The sequence below is a fragment of the Heloderma suspectum genome, chromosome 3 (genome assembly GCF_057233095.1).
Source record: "Heloderma suspectum isolate Gila_16-S chromosome 3, 16-S_ref, whole genome shotgun sequence".
Lineage (NCBI taxonomy): Eukaryota > Metazoa > Chordata > Lepidosauria > Squamata > Helodermatidae > Heloderma > Heloderma suspectum.
In genome coordinates, this window is record NC_139460.1 from 294,683,654 (window position 1) to 294,705,751 (window position 22,098).

Below are 22,098 nucleotides of genomic sequence, written 5' to 3' on the forward strand. Positions count from 1 at the left end.
GGAAGGAAGGGGTGTAACTAGGGGAAAAGGTGTGACCATCTGGCCAGTGGAGGCTGGTGGCTCCAATGTCAGTGGGGCAGTGGATCTGCTCTGGGTTTTAGTCAGGACTGGTCAGAACTCTAAAGCAGCTATACAAGGTGCTGAACCTATTTTGGGATTAGGGTTCAGCATCTTCGATAGCTTCTTCAGAGTTCTGAGTGGTTCTGACTGAAAGCCAGAGTGGATTCACCACCCCATGACATTGGAGCCACCAGCTTCCACTGTATCTGGCACACTCCAGAGGACGAGACTGGAACTACAGATAGGCTGGATTTGGCCCCCAGGCCTAAGATTCTTCACCCCTGATCTATTGGCTATGGCAACTGGTGGTAGTTCTAAACATTTTCGATCAGAGGTACTCCCCATGACTGAAAGATTGAACAACAAAGTAGAGATGCTGGGTATTGAACCTTGGGCCATCTCTGCACAGCAAGTGTGCAAACTATTTCCTCTTTCTTCCACTGAGGAATAGCATTATATGCTGGACATAGCGATTCTGGGCACGTGATGATTTGAAGTGAACTTGCTTGTGCTGAGCACATTGCTAGATCACCATGTTTGGGTCAGGATCCAAAGAGTTTCTCAGGCTGCAATAGGGATGTATGGATTTGGTAAAATCCATTCCATCTGCATTTCAGGTGCCTTTCATTTTGTTGTCCGCTCATTGGCAGAATTGGATTTTTCCAATCTTGCAGATTTATGTGAATTTGCACTTGCAAAAATTCACACTTGCGAAAATGCACAAATCCCCCCCAAATGCGCATTTTCATGCTTTAGCCTATGGAGGAAATGCACATTTTCAGCTGGTGTTTTTTAATTCCACATATATTTTTTTTACAACAAAATTTGCTTAAAGTTCTGGAAAGCAAAAATCTCACCAGTCTGCAAGTTCATGGAATCCCTGCAACTTGGGAAAAGCTGGTCTGCTGTGGAATCTGTGGGTTGGATTCATAGAAATCTGAACTCATTTGATCCCATTGCAGATTTCTCCAACATCCTTATGCTGCAGTTTTATGTGTGTTACCTAGGAGTAAGCCCATTGAATGCAGTGGGATTTACTTCTGAGAAAACATGCATAGGTTTATGCTGTTGGGTGGAGGGACCATAGCTCAGTAGCAGAGCATAGACTTTGACTGTAGAAGGTCCCATAATGAGTTGAGCTGTGGGTAAGGGTGGGGAGGGGAGAAGTTAGTCTGGGAGCCAAGAAAAGGAAAGAGGGGACTCAACCTCCCACTCCTGGGAATTCCTGACAATACAGATGGAGAATCTTAAATAAATTGAGAATAATAGACACGAGCGGAATCCCTGCATTTGAATATGTGCCCTGGTATGTCTTTTCCCAGCTTAATATGTGTAAAGTGGAATGCAAACAATATTTATATGAAGGATAGATTTAAAAACATTGGCTTTTCTTACAGAGTTGAGTCCAATATGTATCCTCAGAAATTGTTTGGTCTTTAGTTCTTAATCATTAATTTTTTAGCAGCAGAATATCCATGAATTCATTGAGTGCATTGCAGATGCTATTTCTGCTCAGTGTGGTGAACTCCAGTTTCTCTTCCTTGTCGGGTACAGACAGGATTTTAAATTTGCATTACTACTTTTAAATATGTAACCATATTAAGAACAAACAAAAAACATCTCCCATATTATGTATCTGAATGTCCTTATTGCCTCCATAATACCTAGTGAAAGTTGAAAGGATTCTTCACACACGTATGTGCCCTTCCCACATACAGCTGCAGCTACCTGGAAGCCATTTTTTGGTGATGCCATCTAGGGATGTATGAGAATTTTGTTTATGCTTGCAAATCATGCAAACTGTTCTGTTCACAACCCTGAACACGGATGCGAGCAGGAGCGCACGTTGTCCGAAAACATTGGCAAATTCCCAAACTTGTCTGCATGACAAAAGCACACAGGAAAGATGTACATTTTTTGCCCTAACCATGTGGTCGCATTGTCACACCCAGGCCCCACATATATACGATTATATAATAGAAAAATGGCTACCACAAGGCTGTGGCTGTGTCAAGGGTCCCATATTGGTCTTTTAGTTAGCAGAGAGTGACTGGTACTGGACTAACTGGCAACTGGAGTCCTATCTGCCCCCCTTAATTCTCTGCCTGTATGACATACTTTCTTCATTGACTTCATTCACATGAAGGCAGATATATAGCCTGGATGACTAGGAAAAGGGGGAGCATCTTGGGGAGAAGCAGCAACTAGGGTATTTTGTCTGGCGTTTTGTGTGGGGGTGTTGTTTGTTTAGGGGAAGAGGTAGTTTTGCCTGTATGTGTGTTCTGGGGGTAGTTTTGCACCCATCGTCGCTGTATGTTTGTTATGGAAGGAGAGTTTTGTGTGTGTATGTGTGTTTGGGGGAAATAGTTTTGCTGCTTCTTTTCACTCTGCATTTGTTTTGGGGGATAGCTTTGCCTCTGTGTTTTTTGGGGGCAGGAATAGTTTTGCTTCTCATTCCATGTGTGTGATTGTCTGTTTTGGGGGATGGAAGTGGTTTTGCCTGTGGGGGGAGGTGTGGGGGGATACTGTTGCCTATCTGTGTTTGTTTTGGGGGGTGGGGTATTTCTGCTTCTCTCTCTGTGTGCTTTTTTCAGAGTTTGCGCCGCACGTTTTCCCTGGGTATTTTGTTGTGCTTTTGCGGGGGAAATATGTGGCTTTACCTTTGGGTCTCAGACCCAATCGCTGCCTTGAATTCAGTTTCTTGGAGAATATACTTGTCCTTTGGGACTAGGAAGGCCAGGAGGAACAGAAGGGGAGGTGGGGTTGCACTATATGTCAAAAATACTTATCTCTGCACAGAAATACAGGAGGATGAGCTTGGTAGCCCCATTGAGGGCATCTGGGTTAAAATAAATGCAGCAAAGAATAAAAGGAACATGGTGGTCGGAGTCTACTACCAGCCACCCAATCAAGGAGAAGACGAGGATGAAAATTTTAAAAAGCAAATAGCCAATGTTTCAAGGAAGCATGATGTAGTAGTGATGGGGGACTTCAATTTCCCCGATATTTGTTGGGAGACAAATTCTGCAAAACATGGCCCCTCCAGGAAATTCCTGATTTGTGTGGTGGATAACTTCCTCCTACAGAAAGTAGACGAAGGAACTAGAGGGTAGACTATCCTTGACTTGATCCTAACCAACAGAGATGACTTAAAGTAAAGTACTGGGTAAAGTAGCAGTTACAGGAACTCTGGGGGAAGCGACTATGTTATACTTGAGTTCATGGTTCTAAAGGAAGCAAAAGCCGAGTGTAGCCAAACCCGTATCCTGGATTTTAGGAAAGCTGATTTTAATAAACTCAGAACAATGATAAGTAAGGTCTCATGGCAAGTGACTCTAACAAGAAAAGGGGTCCAAGATGGATGGGAATTTTTTAAAAAGGAAACTCTCAAGGCACAATTGCAAACAATTCCAACAAGAAAAGAAGGAGGAAGACAACAGAAGAAGCCAATGTGGCTTCATAACAAGCTTAGAGATGACCTGAAAACAAAAAAAGTACACATTTAGGAAGTGGAAAGAAGGCCAAGCAACAAAGGAAGAGTACATGAAGGTAGCACAGAATTGCAGGGATGGCATCAGGAAGGCTAAAGCTGAGAATGAGCTGAGGTTAGCAAGGGATGCTAAAAGCAACAAAAAGGCTTTCTTCAGCTACGTGCATAGTAAAAGACAGAGGAAAGAAATGGTTGTTCAGCTATTAAATAAGGATGGCAAAACAATAACAGATGACAAAGAAAAGGCAGAGGTGCTCAATTCCTACTTTGGCTCGGTCTTCTCCCAAAAGAGGGTCTACGAGCCCCCTGGCAAAGGTGAAGTACAGGCTGAAGGGGCAGGATTGCAGCTTGAGATCGATAGGCATATGGTCAAGGAACACCTAATTACTTTGAATGAGTTCAAATCTCCAGGGCCAGATGAACTCCACCCTAGAGTAATACAGGAACTGGCAGAAGAACTCTCAGAACCACTGTCTATTATCTTTGAGCAATCATGGAGGACGGGTGAAGAAGTGCCAGGTGACTGGAGGAGGGCTAATGTTGCCCCTATCTTCAAAAAGAGTAAAAAGGAGGAACCTGGGAACTACAGACCAGTCAGTCTGACATCAATCCCTGGGAAAATTCTGGAGCACATGATAAAGCAATCCATCTGGAAGCACCTTGAAAACAATGCCGTGATTACTCGAAGCCAACATGGATTTGTCAAGAACAAATCCTGCCAGATGAATCTGATCTCATTTTTGGATCTGGTAACCTCCCTTGTGGACTGTGGGAATGCTGTGGACATAATATACCTGGATTTTAGCAAAGCTTTCGACAAAGTGCCGCATGATATCCTGATGAGCAAACTAGCTCAAAGTGGGCTAGATGAAACAACGATCCCGTGGATCCACAGTTGGCTACAGAATCAGACTCAAAGAGTGCTTATCAGTGGGACCTTCTCAAACTGGGGAGAGGTAACGAGCAGGGTACCGCAGGGTTCAGTCCTGGGCCCAGTGCTCTTCAACATTTTTATGAATGACTTGGATGAGGAGGTGCAGGGAATGCTGATCAAATTTGCAGATGACACAAAATTGGGCGGGATAGCTAATACCTTGGAAGACAGAAACAAAATTCAAAGTGGTCTTGATAGACTGGAGCACTGGGCAAAAAACAACAGAATGAAATTTAATAGGGATAAATGCCAAGTCCTGCACCTAGGGGAAAGAAACCAAATGCACAGTTACAAGATGGGGGATACATGGCTCAACCACACTACAAGAGAGAATGATCTTGGAATTGTTGTCAATCACAAGTTGTATATGAGCGAACCATGTGATGTGGCTGCAAAAAAGGCAAATGCTCTTTTGGGCTGCATTAATAGAAGCATAGCTTCCAAATCCTGTGAAGTACTAGTTTCCCTCTATTCAGCACTGGTTAGGCTTCATCTGAGTACTGCATCCAGTTCTTGGGACTGCACTTTAAGAAGGATGCAGACAAGCTGGAGAGGGTTCAGAGGAGGGCAACAAAGATGATCAGGGGACTGGAAACAAAGCCCTATGAAGAGAGACTGAAAGATCTGGGCATGTTTAGCCTTGAGAAGAGAAGACTGACAGGAGATATGATAGCGCTCTTCAAGTACTTGAAAGGTTGTCATAGAGAGGAAGGCCAGCATCTCTTCTCGATCATCCCAGAATGCAGGACATGGAATAATGGGCTCAAGTGACAGGAAGCCAGATTCCGGCTGAACATCAGGAAAAACTTTCTGACTGTTAGAGCAATACAACAATGGAACCAATTCCCTAGGGAGGTGGTGGGCTTTCCCACACTGGAGGCATTCAAGATGAGGCTGGACAGCCACTTGTTGGGGATGCTCTGACTTGGATTCCTGCATTGAGCAGGGGGTTGGACTCGATGTTCTTGTAGGGCCCTTCCAACCCTACTATTCTAGGATTCTAAGGCCTCTATAGCAGTTCTTTTGTAGTGGTGGTATATACAGTGTTTGTGTATAACTCTTGGGCCTCACTGATGACTCACAGAAAATCCACAGAGAATCCTACAGCAAGTTCAAGACCATAAAATATTTTGGGTGACATAAGCTTTTGTGAGCCACAGTCAAATTCATACTTTAAATAAAGTAAACTCGGAAGTTGGTTAGTATTAGGACTGAGTCAAAATGCCACCTCCATTTTGACACACCATTTGTGGTTGGTGAAATGGGGAACATTTTGGTGAGTCTTGAGGGGGGAGAATTATGGATTGGAGAGTCAAACCTACACCTGGCAGCTGCCATCCTCTGCCCCCCAGAATGCCCTAGATGTAGTGTCATTTGGGAGGGGAATTGTCCTCCATCCCCTCCCAAATGACACTACATCATTTTCTACTTTTTTCGCAACTGCCATTTTCCCTCAGAATGCCTTGGACACTGCACTGAGGGAATTCTGGAGAAATAAAATGGCATCCGTCAGCCACCAAGTATGTTGATTATGGGTTGGATCCTGACCTAGTAATACTTAAAGCAGACCCATTGAAATCAACGGGACTTGCATTACTCATAACACAAGTCCCATTGTTTGCAATGGCCCAACTCTAAGTATGATTAAGGTTGGATCTGACCCTATATTATTTATTACTTTATGGTACTATGAGCTTGTTCTTAGTTGTTGTGGCTTATGATGTAGTTTTGCGGATTTATTTGTTTTATTGCTGGAGTTTCTGCCATTCCGGGATGTAAAGTATTTTGAGCATAACTTATATGGAAAGACAGCATATAAATACAATGGTAATAACAAAAGAAGAGCTCTGATGCTACTAAAGAATCTAAGATGCCTTCTCCACAAACGGTAACAGTTTAGCACTTCCTGAACCCTTTGGGATGATTCTGTCCCCACCTAAATTACCCCCAATTTCAGGCTTCTTTTCATTCTCTCTCCCATAATTCCAAGATGTATACTTTCAGTTTGGCCTTAATATTTATAGAAAATGGAACAAAAGAGCCAAGAAACAGGAGAGATAGTAGTTGGGACATCACATTTTTAAGCAGAGCACAAAATAATACAATGTCCAGTCAGACTCAGTGTGACTCCATTCCCCACTCAAGGTAAATTAGAACAGCAGGAGAAACAATAAAACACCTAAAGAGGAGCAATTAGTTTGTACAGTGAGAAAGTCACTGCCAGAAACCTCCCATTAATTGGGTGGGGATAAGGTTTAAGAAAATCACCAGGGTCTTACCGCTATGGACAGAAAGCTGAAAGATGGCCTCCTAATAGATTTCTTTCTGTCTTTAAAAGACTGCCACAATGTATGAACTGCTGCAGTGGTGAAACCAAATACCTCATAATTCACTCAGAACATAACTGCATTTAAGTGCATCATCAAGTAATTCAAATAAAGGTTAGTCTGAACAAGGGTATTCTTGTCAAATGGAAGAAACTAAGCCACGGAGCCAACCCAAGTTGATTTGCTGCCTGGGAGCAAAGGATAAAATGGTGCCCACTCCCATTTCCCATTCCAGAAGTCAACCAGACCAGCATGCAGTGGAGGCTGGTGGCTCCAATTTTGGTGAACTCAGAGGCTTATGATTATCCAGTGTACAGCGAGCAATGTGGCAGAGGTGATCTTTGCCTCCCTGTCCTCCAACTCTGTATTTCTTGAGACAAGCTTTTTTGTCCATCCAGCTGGAGTGTTTTGGAGGGGAGAGGAGGCTAGGGAGGCCTCAGGATAGCTCATATCCTGGTCTCCCCAGTCTCCTCCCCTCCCCCTCCCACACACCGCCTTCTCAGAGGTCATAGTCCTGACCTCGGAGAGCAGCTGGGTGTGGTTCTTTCCACACCGGCTGTGAGGAGGAGAGGGGGGTTGGAGCTCCAGTTCCCAGCTCTGAGGTCAGAGTGCTCTGACCCCAGAGCTGGGAATCCAAAACATCCCATGGCCCTTCAGATTAGGGTCCGTAGGATTGCTCCCTAATAGTGGATGGAAGTAAGGAGATTCTGGCAGTCCAGGGCACACTCAACTACATAGCCCAAAGTGTGGCAGGAACCTCTCAAGAGAACTGTGATGCATTGCAAAGAAGTGGGTGCAACACCTTACTGTTCTCTGGCCATCCATCCAGCCCATCTGTCAAGGAACCAGAACTAGTACACGTGCAACCCTCTGCTTCATGACCCATGGCAAGAAACAGAGTGGACAAAACTCATGCTCAAGAAATGGAAAGGAAGCTAAGTGACTGTGTAAGAGATGCTGATTTTTTAAAGGGATTTTTTCACCTTCTCCTACCTCCCATGGCTGTTAAGGATAACATCTGCAAACAGACAGCAGCCTTTCTCTACTTGCGTCCCGACTGTCATGATGGGCTCCAGGGCGACACATATTTACCACTCTAGGCTACCTGAAATGTGGGTAAACCAAAGTCTTTGGGCTTTGTTTTATTGTAAAATAAATACAGATGCATTCCATTAATGTGAAATAAATACACTGGCTTGACTGTGTTGTAGTTAAGGCCATGAGCGCGTTTCGCAGAAATCTTAGTGACAGAGATGATTGGATTGTTCCCAGACTTGCCTTGGAGGCCTTAGAAATAAGGTACAAACCAGAAAGATTGTAAGGTATGAAATACCATCTAAACAAACCATTTCAGAAGATTTCATAACTAAGTAACACTTTACCTGTCGAGGGGTCCTTTCCGACTTGCTTCTGCACCATTCCCAGTCCGACAGTTCTGGCTTTCGGCCCTCCTCTTGAGAAAGCCTTCTTTCCTGCCCTTCAAAATAAGTGCACTTCTCAATATTTCTGACCTCTTCTTTTTTATATGTGCCTATTTTGTCAGAAAGCAGGCAGTCCATGAATTTCTCCTTAGTGTGGTCTTGTTTAGTGTCTGTGCCCACAGTTTTTTTGCATTTGGCGGTATCTTTAAGCACGGAGCTGTCCTCCAGGGAAATGGTGCTGAACTCAATTTTGCTGCTGTCCTTTCCAGTCTCTTTTGTATTCTCGCCATTGTAGTTGAGCAAACTGTGGTATGAAATCGAGTTGCCATCATCACTGTGGCGGTTGTCATGGGATATCTTATAGATTCCATAACCTTGTTGAAATGACAGATTGAATTCAAAGCCACTTCTTTTGGCTAAAGAGAGGAAACCAGTGTTTGCATTAAAAATAGCTAGAAGCAGGAAGGAAGTGTAAATGACAGATACTAGAAAATATATTTTAAAAGACATCAAAAATGGGATAATTGGTTAGCTTAGTGCACTTTATCACAACATTTTAAAAAAAGCAACTAATGTCCCCAAAGATTAAACATCAATGCTGAGAATAGGGGAAGGCAGATGAAAATAGATGCCCTAGAATGGGTGAAAGCAGACACACTCTCCAAGAGTGAAAACGGATATAAATTCTAAAAGTGAATCCTAAACATGTTTACTCAGAAGTAAGTCCCACTGAGTTCAATACTGCTCACTCCCAGATAAGTGGATTTAAGACGGCAGCCTAAATGTGGTGGAAGTGGTTTTGTACTCATGTTTTCTGCACTATAAATGTGTGCCTTGGAATGCATTGGATGTGTTTTCACACCACTTCCACCATACTTTGTATGTCTGGCATCACCCAATATTAGTGTTCTCATTTTCTTAGGAAGAGAACATAGTGACCTTCCAGATATTAGGAACAGTGTTGATCTCCTTTTTCTAGAGAGCACGGCATGTGAAACTCTGTAACATTCAACACTGCAAGTAAACATTTTGACCTCATCATGATAGAAGAAAGTGGCTTGAACTTGTTGACTTGGATTTGGTATAGGAAAATGATGCTCTGAAATAGGAATCACTTGTATAGATGTGTTGCTCACTTATCCCTGTACATATACCTTTATTTACTTTATTCTGTTCTATTTTATTTATACCTCACCCTTCAATAAGTTCTGAGGGCATGGATGTAGCTATCTCCCAAATGGACAAAGTTAATCACAGCTTAACATAACTCCCATCGATTCCAATGGGGACTAACTTTTCCATCCTATGCATGTCTACTCAGAAATAAGTCCCACTGGGTTCAATGAGGCTTACTCCCAAGTAAGTGGGCACAGGCCTAAGTCAACTAATATATCTAATTGATTTCAATAGGCACTAGGTTCAACTAACATACTTTGGATCCAACCCTTAGATCCAAGTGCTAGTGTAGTGTGCTTGTAAAGAGAATGAAATGTGAATACACTCTAAATAACATTCAAATTACATACCTTAGGTTGGATCCAGAGTAACTTAGCTGTGACTTCAGTCCCATTGATTTTAACTAAGTTAGTGCAACTAACTTAGTCTAGATCCAACCCAATGCACAGTATCCAATGGTAGTCCTACTTAGATTAGGCCCATTCACAGCAATGGGTCTACTCTGTGTAGGAGTACCATTGGATACTGCCTACTGTTTCCGATTTGAGTCTTATTTTGGCTGGTGTTCTTTTGTGTGTGGCTTAAATCAGCAGATGGTTTGCGGGTTAGCATCTGTCTGAAATGTTTTCATCTAATTTTAATTAAATACTTTTTTTTTTTTTTGCATTGTGGATTGATCTAGAAAGGGCAATGAGCATGTGGAAAGTTCCCTGCAGAATTAAGAGCAGCATGCACCAAAATGGAGTGGCAGCATATATGTTCAGTTGCCAGGGCTTGATCCAGCATACTCCCATGAATTTCTGGCCTCGGATTGGCAACTGTGCTATTATGACTTAGTAGCATCAGCATTGGTAATGCTCATCATTTACCCCCTTTCCTCCCCATTATAGGAAAAGGGAAATGAAAGGACTAGATCCCAGCTCTCAAACAAACTGAGTGGTGTTCTCAAGGCTGATGGCACCATCCACATTTTGAGAGGTTGGTGTACTGGCAGTATATAGGAGTGCATAAGCAGCCCTATAATGAATGCAAACCATCTTTGAGTCAAGGTTTTAAACCAGGGGTGCAGAACCCCTTTCAGCCCGAGGGCCAAATTCCATTTCAGAGATGCTCTTGGAGGCCACATTTCAGAGGTTAGCAGGGCTGGAAGCAAAAGAAAGCAGGCCAAAGGCAAAAAAGGTGGGCCCAGAAATTCCAAAAATTGTAGCTAATTTTACCTTAAAGCTCTTACTATCAAAAAGCATTTCAACCCTTTAGAATGGGGGAAAACTGCACAAAAGCTGGAAACAAGCAAATGATCAGTGGTTGGGGGAAGGGCATGGTCTTCTGGGGAGTCTCAGAGGGCTGGATTGGGACCGCAAAGGTGCAGATTGGGACCCCAGGCGTGAGGTCCTGCCCCCTGCTTTAAACCACTGTTTGCCAGTCCTCATCTATGGAATAGAGCCAGCTAGAAATGTAAGGAGTTTGAGATATAATTTCCCACAAGTCTGCTCAAAGAAAGAGAAGGTTTCAAACCAATGGTGGGACTGAATTTCTAATGCCGGATTGATAGTGAGGCACAATCCATATTTTAAGTTACTTAATTCTGTATGGAATCTTGAACTCATAGTAAGTCTTCTGGTTTACAGGTGGGGAAGCAGAATAGCCTTTAGCATAAACAAAACAAAAGAGAGTTCAGGTTGAAATGATTGCATCATATTTGCCTTACCATCTGTCATATATTTCACTCCGTAAATATTGTATCAGAGCCAGAGCCACACCGTGTCTGTAGCAAATTGTTTTTTGACACTCAGCAAACCCCACGGTTGGGATAACAGGTTCCAAAGGATCGAGGGGCAGTCTTTGTTCAGAGAGAAAAGCCTCTCTGAGTATAGAGCATAGATCCATTTTGCTCTGGTGGGAAGTGGAAGGATTTTTCGTAACAACCATGACAACTAAAACGTGTTCTCCATGGGGGCTGCCTGTGAAGGCTGTTTGGAATCTTCACCTTGTTTAGAATACAGCCACCAGGCTATTTTCTGAATTGCTGTTAACTAACATTAGCATATTTCACCAGTATTTATAGACTTTCACTGGTTAACAGTTTGTTTTAGGACTTGGGTGAACTTCTGGATATTTGAAAGCTTGGCCTGTATTTTTGGGGAGGCACAAGGTAAAAGGGGTGGTGGTGAAATGACATCCCTCCTTCCACATTTTTTGGAAGGTGAGTTGGTGAATTCTGAGGGTGGAGGTGCAATATTCTTTTTATTAGTGACCACAAATGTGGACATCACCCACCCTGCCCATTGTCCAGCGCCCTTTGGAATCATCACAATGGTCGCATCTATGTTAAGGGCGCAGAAGCTCTTTCGGCCTGAGGGACAAATTTCATTTTGGAGAAGCTCTCAGAGGTCACATTTCAGTGGTGATCGTGGCTGAATGCAAAGAGGATGGGACCAAAATACAAAAAAAAAAAAAAAAAAAAAAGCCAGGAATTGTAGTTTAAAGGTGCAATCCTATGCATGTTTAGAAAGAAAAAAGTCCTAGAACTCCCAGCATGCTGTCTAAATGTGCATAAAGTTGCGCCTTAAAGCTCTTACAGTAACTAAGCCTTTGGAGGGACATTTCAATCTTTTAGAAGGGACAAGTTGCTCAAAAGCTGGGACACCACCAAAAACCAGTGGTTGGGGGTGGGGAATGGGGGGGCACAGGAAGGGGCATGGCCTCCTGGAGAGCCCCAGAGGATCAGATTTGGTAGGCCTGAGGTTCTGCACCCTTGATCAATGTCATGATGTAGCAGAATTCTGGGGTTTAAACATGAGGCAAAATCCAACATAAGTCCTACTTAGAGTAAACCCACTGAAATGAATGGTATTTAAGTAAGGCACGACTAACTTATGTTACATTTATTTCAATAGTTCTAGTCTAAGTATGCATTACATTGGATTTTGCCCATGGTATCCAGCAGCTCAGTGGAGCTAAGAATAACAGAATGTCCTTTTGCATCCCCATCTACAACCCCCACCCCCAACAGCCAAAATCCTCCCATTTTCAAAGCCTACAAATGACATGAGGCTGTGAGAGGAAGGGGGCATTTTGCTGCTTGTTTCTGAGCCCAGTCTGAATGGCTAGTTTGAGCTACAAATCCCCTAGCTACCTTGGCCCAGTATATATGTACTGTCTATTTCTTTTGATCGCTGTGTTTTTAATTGTGTATTCAACTGATCCATGTTTATATTTTAATTGAGACTGTTTTTCATAACATCTTACTCTTGCTAACAGCCTTGAGTGCCATTTTTGGTGGAAAAGTGGAATATAAATTTAATAAAATGAATTAATGAAGGACTGCTTGCTCCCATATGACCAGCTGTCAAGATCTATATTGACAGCTCTGCTCTTCAGAAGTGAGGTGAGTGGCTATTCAGCGTTGGCCCATTTGAGCATTAGTGCCTCAGCTATGGAGTTTCCTTGGCTTATCTATTTGCCTCGGACCAAACTCAAGGGTGGTTAGGTGCCAAGGAAAAATGATTTCACTATGTCAGAGAGTTAATGATTTTTACTGGTTTTTAGTAAAGCTGCTACTTTTAGCTTTTCATCTGCTGGGAGTGTTGCTTTTATTCTATTCATTTATTACTTTGTTGTTACTTGTGTCTGATTTCTTTTTTACTGTGATGTTCTATGTTACCTTGGAAATTGAAGGTTGAAAGGTGGAATAAAAATACTTTAAAATAAAGTAGTGCTAATATGCCTTAGAAATGAAGACCTGATCCTAAGTTAAAAAAAAAAAAAAATTCAAAGGAAAAGCTCCTACTAGTTGAGACCAAACCCAAGGGATGTGATCTGATGCATATTAAGATAGAGTTTAGCCCCATTAAACTGAGAGGGATATGCTGCTGAGGAAAAATGCATATGGAATTGGGAAAAATCAAAAATGCATCTGGAAATATGCTTCAGAAACTCACATATAAATCTAGGCACCTAGTCATAAATGTCTGGAAGAGAAGCCCAGTGTTTGGTGAGAGACAGGAAGACCACACACCGAGTTGTGAATCCTCTGCTCATTATTCGCAATGTACCACAGTCATTCATCTCATCTGTGCCTAAACGTTTCTTTAGCATATAAAGCAGCTTTGCCCAACCTGGTACCCTCCAGATGTGTTGGGTTACAGTTCCCATTACCCCCAGCCTACCTGGCCAATGTGGTGCTGACTGGGAATGATGGGAGTTGTAGTCCAACACATCGGCGGGGAGGTTGGGGACAGCTGGTATAAAGTGATAGACTCACTCAGACCTGCAAGACCAGGTTTTAATCCCTATTCAGCCATGAAGCTCACTGGGTGACCTTTTGGGACAGTCACCATCTCTCAGTCTAATTTACCTCATAGGGTTGTTATAAGATAAAAGAGGAGGCATGGGAGGGGAGCATGTATGCTTCCCAGAATTCCTTGGAGAAAGAGCAGGGTAATATTTGAATAAGAACTACTCTTCATCAATTTACAAAGGGCATTTATGCACTGCTTTGCAGTTTATTTTCCTCTTTTCTGCCTCCTATTTTCTGAGTTTTCAGAAAATAGGAGGCAGAGTTTTCTGTTGATGTGAACAGAAAATAGGCCTGCCCAACCCATGTTTCACCAAGCTGAATGCCATATATTGTATTGTAGCCTCTCAAATACTTGCCACCCCATCTTCCTTGCAGTCCTAGCCAGGTAACAAAACCATTATTTATTAATAGTGAGCCACCCTACATGACTGACAGGCTGTGTTTGATTTGGTTGACCACAGAAGTAGTTCAGGAAAGGTGAAATCAAGTATTAACCATGGCAAAACTGCCATAGCCCCAGAATGCACCTGAGGGATCAAGGACATTGGCGTGAGTGAAACCCATAGATTCCTGGTTTATACACTGTGGTGCTCATGTGAACATGCCTCTCGCATAAGGGAAGAAAAGCACCTTTAGACCTTGCTGAAAAGGACCATAAAACACCACCACACACAGCATTTTAAGCTTGGGCCTATTCTACACTAGACTTCCCCAGCCTCCTGGATGTTTTAGTCTACAACTCCCAGTATTCCTGACTATTGGCCATTCTGGCTGGGGCTGATGGGAACTGAAGTTCAAAACAGTTGGAGGACATCAGGTTGGGGAAGGTAAGCAACACATGGCCGGCAGACCACATGCAATCCTCATTTCCTCTGCCACCCCCATTGTGGCCCCCCAAATAAAAATGTTTTAACAACAACAAAAAATGGCTGTGTTAGCACTACAGAGTGCTACACGGGCCAAATTTAGCTTGTTTTAAAGATGTATTTGACCTATGGCACTCTGTAGCCACTACCAAGCTAAAGTTGGTCCATTTAGCACTCCATAGTGCTAACCCAGCCATTTTTTGAAGAAAAAAAAATGCTGGTACCCCACAGTTCCCCACAGAGTGTAGCCCATTGGAGCATTTAGGTGGTCTGAAAATGGGCCCTAGACACCCCCCCCCCAAGTTGCCCACCCCTGGTCTACACAAGCTGACCAGTGAGAAAGAGAGAGTTGTTCCAGGCCATTCATTACAGGGTGTTTTTCCTGTTTCCCCACCATTTGTCAGTACTTACTCTTGCTTTCTTCTGAGGACACAGTGTAGACATTCCTTCGGCAGTTGATGATACAGCCGCAAGGTAGGTGGCTCCAGTGTTCTGACAAGACAAACACCGGGGTGACAGTGACCGCGAGCAAAGTCAGTAGAAAGCTGAATATCTCAAAGGAGAGACTTTGAAACCCAACAGTGTGTTGAACAACCATTTGGATCTGAAAGACAGAGGGATTTCAAAGGAATTCAGTAGTAGTCAGTTGCCTTGCAAATAGAAATAATAATAAACCTTGCTGAGAAAGAGCAACCAGAAATGTTATTCCCCCCCACCCCCGGAATTACTTGCATAGTCTTCTCTTACTCTGAACTTTGGCACCTTAGCAAATAACGGCACGATCCAGCCAGATATGCAACACAATCCTATACATGTCTACACAGAAGTAAATCCTATTGATTTCAAAAGGACTGACTCCCAGTTAAGTGGGCATAGGGCTGCAACCTTATATGTCTACTCATGCATAGGCTGCCATCACCTGAATAGGGCTTATGACATTTGGTTTTTGTTTTTCATCACATTCATATATCACATTATATAGTTATTATAACTGGAGCAGAAAGAGAATGTGCATACATGCTGGCATGACAGCCAGTGTGGTATAGTGGTTAGAGTGTTGGACTGGGACTCAGGAGAGCTTGGCCATGAAGCTCACTGCATGGCTTTGGGCCAGTCACTGACTCACAGCTTAACCTACCTCACAGGATTGTTGTGAGGATACAGTGGAGAGGACGAGGAGGACCACGTAAGCCTCCTTGGAGGATAAAAAGGAGGGATATACATTTATTATTGTTCTTCTTATTATTAATCATGTATATTCTACAACAACAACAATAACAACATAACCTTTATATAAGAGCAACTCTATTTGCAGAGTCGGTAGGGAATCTCAAATGCTCCCCATTGGCTCTCCATGTTCCCATGTTGAATGGCCTTTGGTGTCCATTCATTCACACAACATGGCTGCTGTGAGTTATTGCTCAAGATAAACAGAAACAAACCCAGTTTTGCTCCTGACTGTACATTCAACAGGGAGATAAATTGGTTTACAGCTTCCTGATGTGGGTTTGCAAGCACGTTATGCCTGCGCTCTTTAAAGTAAACTCTTTGTACCGTACAAGTGTACGCCTAAAAATGTAACATGTCAAGTGGCCCTGTATTAAAATGTTTTAAAACTTCAATAGGGCAAATGAACTATGAGGTCTGAAAATGGTATTTATCAACACATTTGCTTGTGTCGTTCAGGGCTTGAATGTAATGGAATAGTTTGGGGAGGTGTCCAATGTTCCATCTGGTTGTGTTTCCTGGGATCAGTTTCAGTTGTTGCAGCCTGATGCAAGATGCTTGAATCAGTCCGGCCCACCACATGTAAGCCTGACCCTTGCCCATCTTGGCTTATATGATCTAGCAGCGGTGAATTGGCCAGGTGGGTCCAGGGAGTGGCAAATGCTTCGCTCTGTCACGGGGTGGTTCCTGCTCCCTTGTAAGAGGCTGTCATGCACCCTCTCCTGAAGAGGCCCTCCCTGGACCCAGAGGTGTGTGAGAACTATTGCCCCATTGCCAACATCCCCTTTTGGGGCAAGGTACTTGAGCATGTGGTTGTTGGGCAGCTTCAAATGTTCTTGGAGGAAACTGATTATCTGGACCCATTTCAGTCTGGTTTCAGGCCAGGGTACGACACTGTAATGGCCTTGGTTGCTCCGACTGATGACCTACTCCGGGTGAAAGACAGGGGGAGTGCTACCCTATTGATCTTCCTGGATCTCTCAGCAGCTTTTGACACCATTGATCATGGCGTCTTCCTGGATCGGCTCTGCAAGATGGGAGTTGGGGGCACTGTGCTACAGTGGTCCGGCTCCTACCTGCAGGGCCGATTCCAGAGATTGGTATCGGGGATTCCTGTTCTACCCCATGGCTTTTAAGCTGTGGGGTGCCACAGGGTTCTATTCTATCCCCCATGCTATTCAACATCTATATGAAGCTGTTAGGAGAGGTCATTAGGAGTTTGGGGGTGGGCTGTCACCAGTACGCTGATGATACTCAGCTCTATTTCTCCTTGTCGTCGGAGTCAGCTGAGGTGGTGAAGGTGTTGGACCAGGAGGCTGTAATGGGCTGGATGTGGGCCAATAAACTGAAGCTAAATCCTGACAAGACAGAAGCTCTGTGAATTGGTGGTTCCCATGTCCGGGAATTGGGTAAGCGATCTGTCCTGGATGGGGTTGCGCTCCCCTTGAAGGAGTGGGTGCGTAGCTTGGGAATACTCTTAGATCCATCCCTGTCACTGGAGCCCCAGGTGGACTCCATGGCCCGGAGTACTTGGGGCCAGCTTCAGCTGATCCACCAGCTACGGCCTTTCCTGGACAGGGATAACCTAGCCACAGTAGTACGCATTGGTAACTTCCCGATTAGACTACTGCAATGCACTTTATGTGGGGCTGCCCTTGAAGATGACTCAGAAGTTGCAGCTAGCAAACTGCAGCAGCTAGACTCCTGATCAGAACACCTCATAAAAACCATATAACACCATGGTTTTAAAGGAATTTCACTGGCTGTCAATATGCTTCCAGTCGGAATTCAAGGTTTTGGTGATGACATTTAAAGCCGTAAGCGGCTTGGGACCTGGATCTTTGAGGGAGTGCCTCTCCCTATATATGCCTGCCCGAGAACTGAGATCTGTTGGAGGGTCCTCCTCTGCATCCCACCAGTACGAGGCATACACCATGGTGGGATGTGGGAGAGGGCCTTCTCTGCGGTGGCACCCCAGTTGTGGAATGCCCTCCCCTTGGAGGCCCAATTGGCACAGACATTGGTCTCGTTTCAGGGCCAAGTAAAAAAGCGGCTTTTTACCAAAGCCTTTGAGGGCTAAATGCATTCCCTAGCACATTGTTTTTATTGTTTTAGATTTTAACTGGTTTTAGCTTGTTTAATAGTTTAATATGTTTTTAGGTGTTTAAATTATTTATTTTTATATTGTTTAAATTGATTTTATCTGTATGCCACCCTGAGATCTTAATGATATAGGGTGGGATAGAAATGTTTTAAATAAAATAAAAATTAAATAAATATTCCATGATTTCGTTTTATGATCTCTTGTTTCACTGTGTACTGTATTCAGACCAGGGCATATCGAACATGCCTGAGCATTATTATAGCCTTTATTTCATTGTCAATAACTTTCTACACGCATACGATATAGATGTAGAAATAGATATAGATATAGATATAGAAATAGATAGATATTTAAATACATTTTAAAACAATGCATGGCACAAAAAATGATGGTGTGGAAATGTGTGTATGTGTGTGTGTGCATTTGTACACACAGACAGGCTTAGACTGCTGCCAAAGAAAGCACATTATATTGAAAGCCTTTTACTCTCTAAAGTGTTTGCGAACATTCCTGTTCTTCTGGAATCTGTCTCAGCTGAGCTTTGTGACTTTGAATTGTGACAGATGCAGAAAAGCAAATGTACTAATACAACTCCCATCTGTGTTTCTCGGAGTGCCGGTTGCTTCAAGTGAAACAACGAACATTGATGTCTCAGCTCTAAACAGAGAAGTAGCTTTGACCCTCAGTTATTAATAAAAGTCCATTTGAGATAATGCTGGGAGATGGAGGGACCGGCAAGTGAACAGTAGCATGGAAAGGATGTGAGCAAGTAAAGTTATATGTGCTTACATTGCAATCCTGTGCGTGTCTACTCAGAAATAAATCCTACTGTTTAATGGGGCTTATGCTCAGGAAAGTGTGCTCGGGATTGCAGCCATAGTCACAGCTGTGGGTCAGAGTTAATGCAAAGACTTCATATCAAAGGTGAGTTTTGGGAAGGGATCTGAAAAAGAAAAGGGAGATTTCAAGCCAGCACACTCTTAGTCCAAGGCAAGAGTGGGACTGACAAGTGCTAGATGGCAATGAATGCGAGACAAGACATGTGCACGGCCAAAGGTCTCGTGCAAACTTTGCCTGATCTGCCTTCTGCCCCAGCAGATGCATTAAGGCAGTTCTCAGTAATGCTCATGACTGACAAAATCATAAGCAAACATGCTCCTTCGATTCTGCAATACATTCTAGTTTTGTAGCTAGCCACAGGCAACTCACCAACCAAAGGTATACCTTGCAGCCAAGAAAAAGAATCTTTGGCAGATGCTCCAAATAATCTCACGTGGTCAACCTGGTGCCTGTCCAGTTGCTTGGAACAGAAGCCCTTGGCCCACCATTTCAGCCAGTTTCATTCTTTGAATCAGTTGGCAGTACATACCTGTAGAATGCGTATACCAGCATAACACCAGAGCCACAAAGTAATTAACCACAGCCTTGATTATGTCTGGCTATGTCAGTCAATGACCATGAAAACATATGTAGTAGTACAAATCTGTTCACCCAAATCTGGATTCTCAGAATGTGCAATTTAAAGCCTAGTCATTTCTGCAAGGATACACTGTCACAGGGTCTTGTGAACACAGTGAACTTGGATAACTAGGAATTCCTGATCACTGGATTTGCCAGTGTACCGAAAACACAGATTTGATTGAAATTTCAAGGATGTCTGCAATTATTCATTGGTGGGGAATCCAATGAATTCCTAGTAGATGGTCTACTAGAATGGTGATGGTCTAACAGAACAAAAAGATACAAAGCCAAAGAGACAGTAACTTTTGTGTGGACTACTAACTGGAATTTTAAATGCAGCATGCAAGTTCTCAAGTTACACAGAAAATACTGCCTCATTTGCTGTGGGTATCGTGGCCCATATGCTAAATCTCATCAGGCACTTCCTATCCTAACTGGAATTTTACACACAGAGAAAGAAACTGGATTTGTTTTTACCATCATTGGGAGCCAAAGGATGACTTTTGTCAGAGCCAGAATCAGCGAGAAGCGCTTCTGAGCAAATTCCACAGTGATGTTTCGGCTGTTGCACGGCTCGCTTTGTGTGTCATAGTGGTCCAGTCTACTGCAGTGAGCTGGACTTTGCCTGACTCTTGGGTCAGAGTTCTGACAAGCATCATGGAAATGCTTCAAGGCTTTATTCACAGTGTCTTCTGGAGAGAGGGATGGTGTGTGACGACCAATGGGAGGTGACCCTGGCGACAAATATCCTCGAGCGATTTGATGGTAATCATCATAGGGATGGTGCTGTTCGTCCGAGCACAGTAATTGATAAATGAGAGGGATGGAGAGCACAGCAAGGAGACAGAAACACAGTGAATAGATTACAAAGAGAAATAAGATGTAAGAACTGCTGCAGTCTGTAAGGCATCCCCAGGAGGTGGAAGCATAGGTACCCCAGCCACACAGAGGCAAAATGCAGATCAGCAGACTGACCATCCAAATGGTGAGAACAGCCCAGGTCATGCTCACTGGCCTCTTAGTGGCCCCGTGGCTGCTACCCACTTTGCTGAGGCTGTAGAAGTTATAAGAAACTACAAGAGAGCCCATCAGGTTGCTCGAAAAGCCCTGGAATAAGTACAGCAATGCCGAAGCCGTGCACAAGGTCGGGGGAAGCATCTCATTTGACCAGAGCTTGAGCATGAAGATCATCACCGGCACCACACTGATGAGGTCGTCCACCGTCAATGAAGTCATGAGCATGGAAATGGTACTTTTGTTCTGCATCCTCAGCAGAGACACCAGCGAATAAATGCTGCCCAGGAGGGCTGCGAGCATAATGATAAAAGTCAAACAAAAAAGGAAGAGGTTCAAAGATTTCTGATCTTTGGGTATCTCCATAATTCCCTGGTTCAGGTGGCTCGTCGTCCCATTGAACGATGCATTGCTATGAGTGACTGACATCGTCGTTGGGATGGGAGGGTGGCTATTCTTTTGCCTTCTCACTGCTTCTGTGAGTTCTCATCTGATGACAAGATTGTTAACTCCACAGCGGATTCCTGATCTTCTTCTCTACCAAGTTTATTTTCGGACTGCATTAGGTGTCCCCTTCCTGGATACCTGCTCAAGATGCACTCGAGTATGCCCAGCAAAGCTCTCACTTGAAAAAAGAACACATTGTTAAAAAGGAAGCATGCATCTTAAGTACCAGAGAGCAAAGGACGCCCATCTAGGAAAAAATAAAGCAATTTCTCCTTTTCTTGTTCCGTTTGTTTGTCCTGGTCCTTTATAATCCTCTGAGGTGATCAAGTGTGGCTCTTAAAGTCCAATGCTTTCAGCCGATGCCAGAAAACGTGTGCCATAGTGGAAAGAGAGCAGAATATTGGTCTCACGCTGGCAGCTGAAAAGGAACTAGCAGAGGGGTGGGGGAGGAAATCAGAAGCTCTTTGGTTCGGTGTGCTCTGTTCAGAGCTGCAGGAGGGAGGAGTCAGATGGAAGCAGGATAGTAGAAGAGAGGGGGGGAGTAAGCGTCTTTTCCCGACAGAGCTGCTCTCAGATCAGAAGCAAGAACGAGTGCCCTTGCTAAGCCACACCTCCGATGCTGACACTTCAGTCCAATGCAAACAGCGAGACCTGCTGTAAGCCACAAATGTCTTCCCTTCTGAGCCCTGGGCTGCTCCGCGGCTGCCCAGTGCCTACAGCCAGCTTAAGCGTGCTCATTCCTGTCACCTTCGCTGTAACTCTGACCACAGAGAGGAGAGAAGCCACACAGACCTTTGAATAAACAGGACAGAGGGAACAGGAGAGCGCTCCTGCCACCGCCCGCAGGGCAGCTGCTGATGTGCCCTTACCACACCAAAGTCCTTAGTTTGGGGTACATCCATGGCTGCATTGGAAGCCCCCATTTTCGGGCAAAATACATAAAGTAACATGTTGATTTGGGAGTAAAAAATTGGGAGTGTCAGTTTGGGACTTTCGCTACCATAAGATGATGGCCACCAATTCGGATGGCTTTAAAAGGGGGTTAGACAAATTCATGGAGGAGAAGCCTATCAATGGCTACTGGTCCTGATGGCTATATGCTACCTCCAGTTTCAGAGGCAGTGTGCCTGTGTACACCAGTTGCTGGGGAACATGGGTGGGAGGGTGCTCTTGCACTCGTGTCCTGCTTGTGGGTTTCCCGTGGGCAGCTGGCTGGCCACGGTGTGAACAGAATGCTGGACTAGATGGACCCTTGGTCTGATCCACCAGGG

At 43.9% G+C, this 22,098-nt stretch overlaps 1 protein-coding gene across 1 annotated transcript in view; it reads right to left on the reverse strand.

Moving 5' to 3' along the window:
* Positions 1–21,308, reverse strand: part of GPR149 (G protein-coupled receptor 149) — a 52,766-nt gene extending 31,458 nt beyond the window's left edge. Inside the window, exons 1-3 of the mRNA XM_084842048.1 lie at positions 19,844–21,308; positions 14,986–15,178; positions 8,194–8,648 (exon numbers count right to left, since the gene is read on the reverse strand). Of these exons, the coding sequence (XP_084698174.1) occupies positions 8,194–8,648; positions 14,986–15,178; positions 19,844–20,809 (1,614 nt within the window). The 5' untranslated portion in view covers positions 20,810–21,308. The remainder of the gene's footprint in view (positions 1–8,193; positions 8,649–14,985; positions 15,179–19,843) is intronic.
* Positions 21,309–22,098: the final 790 nt, after the last annotated feature.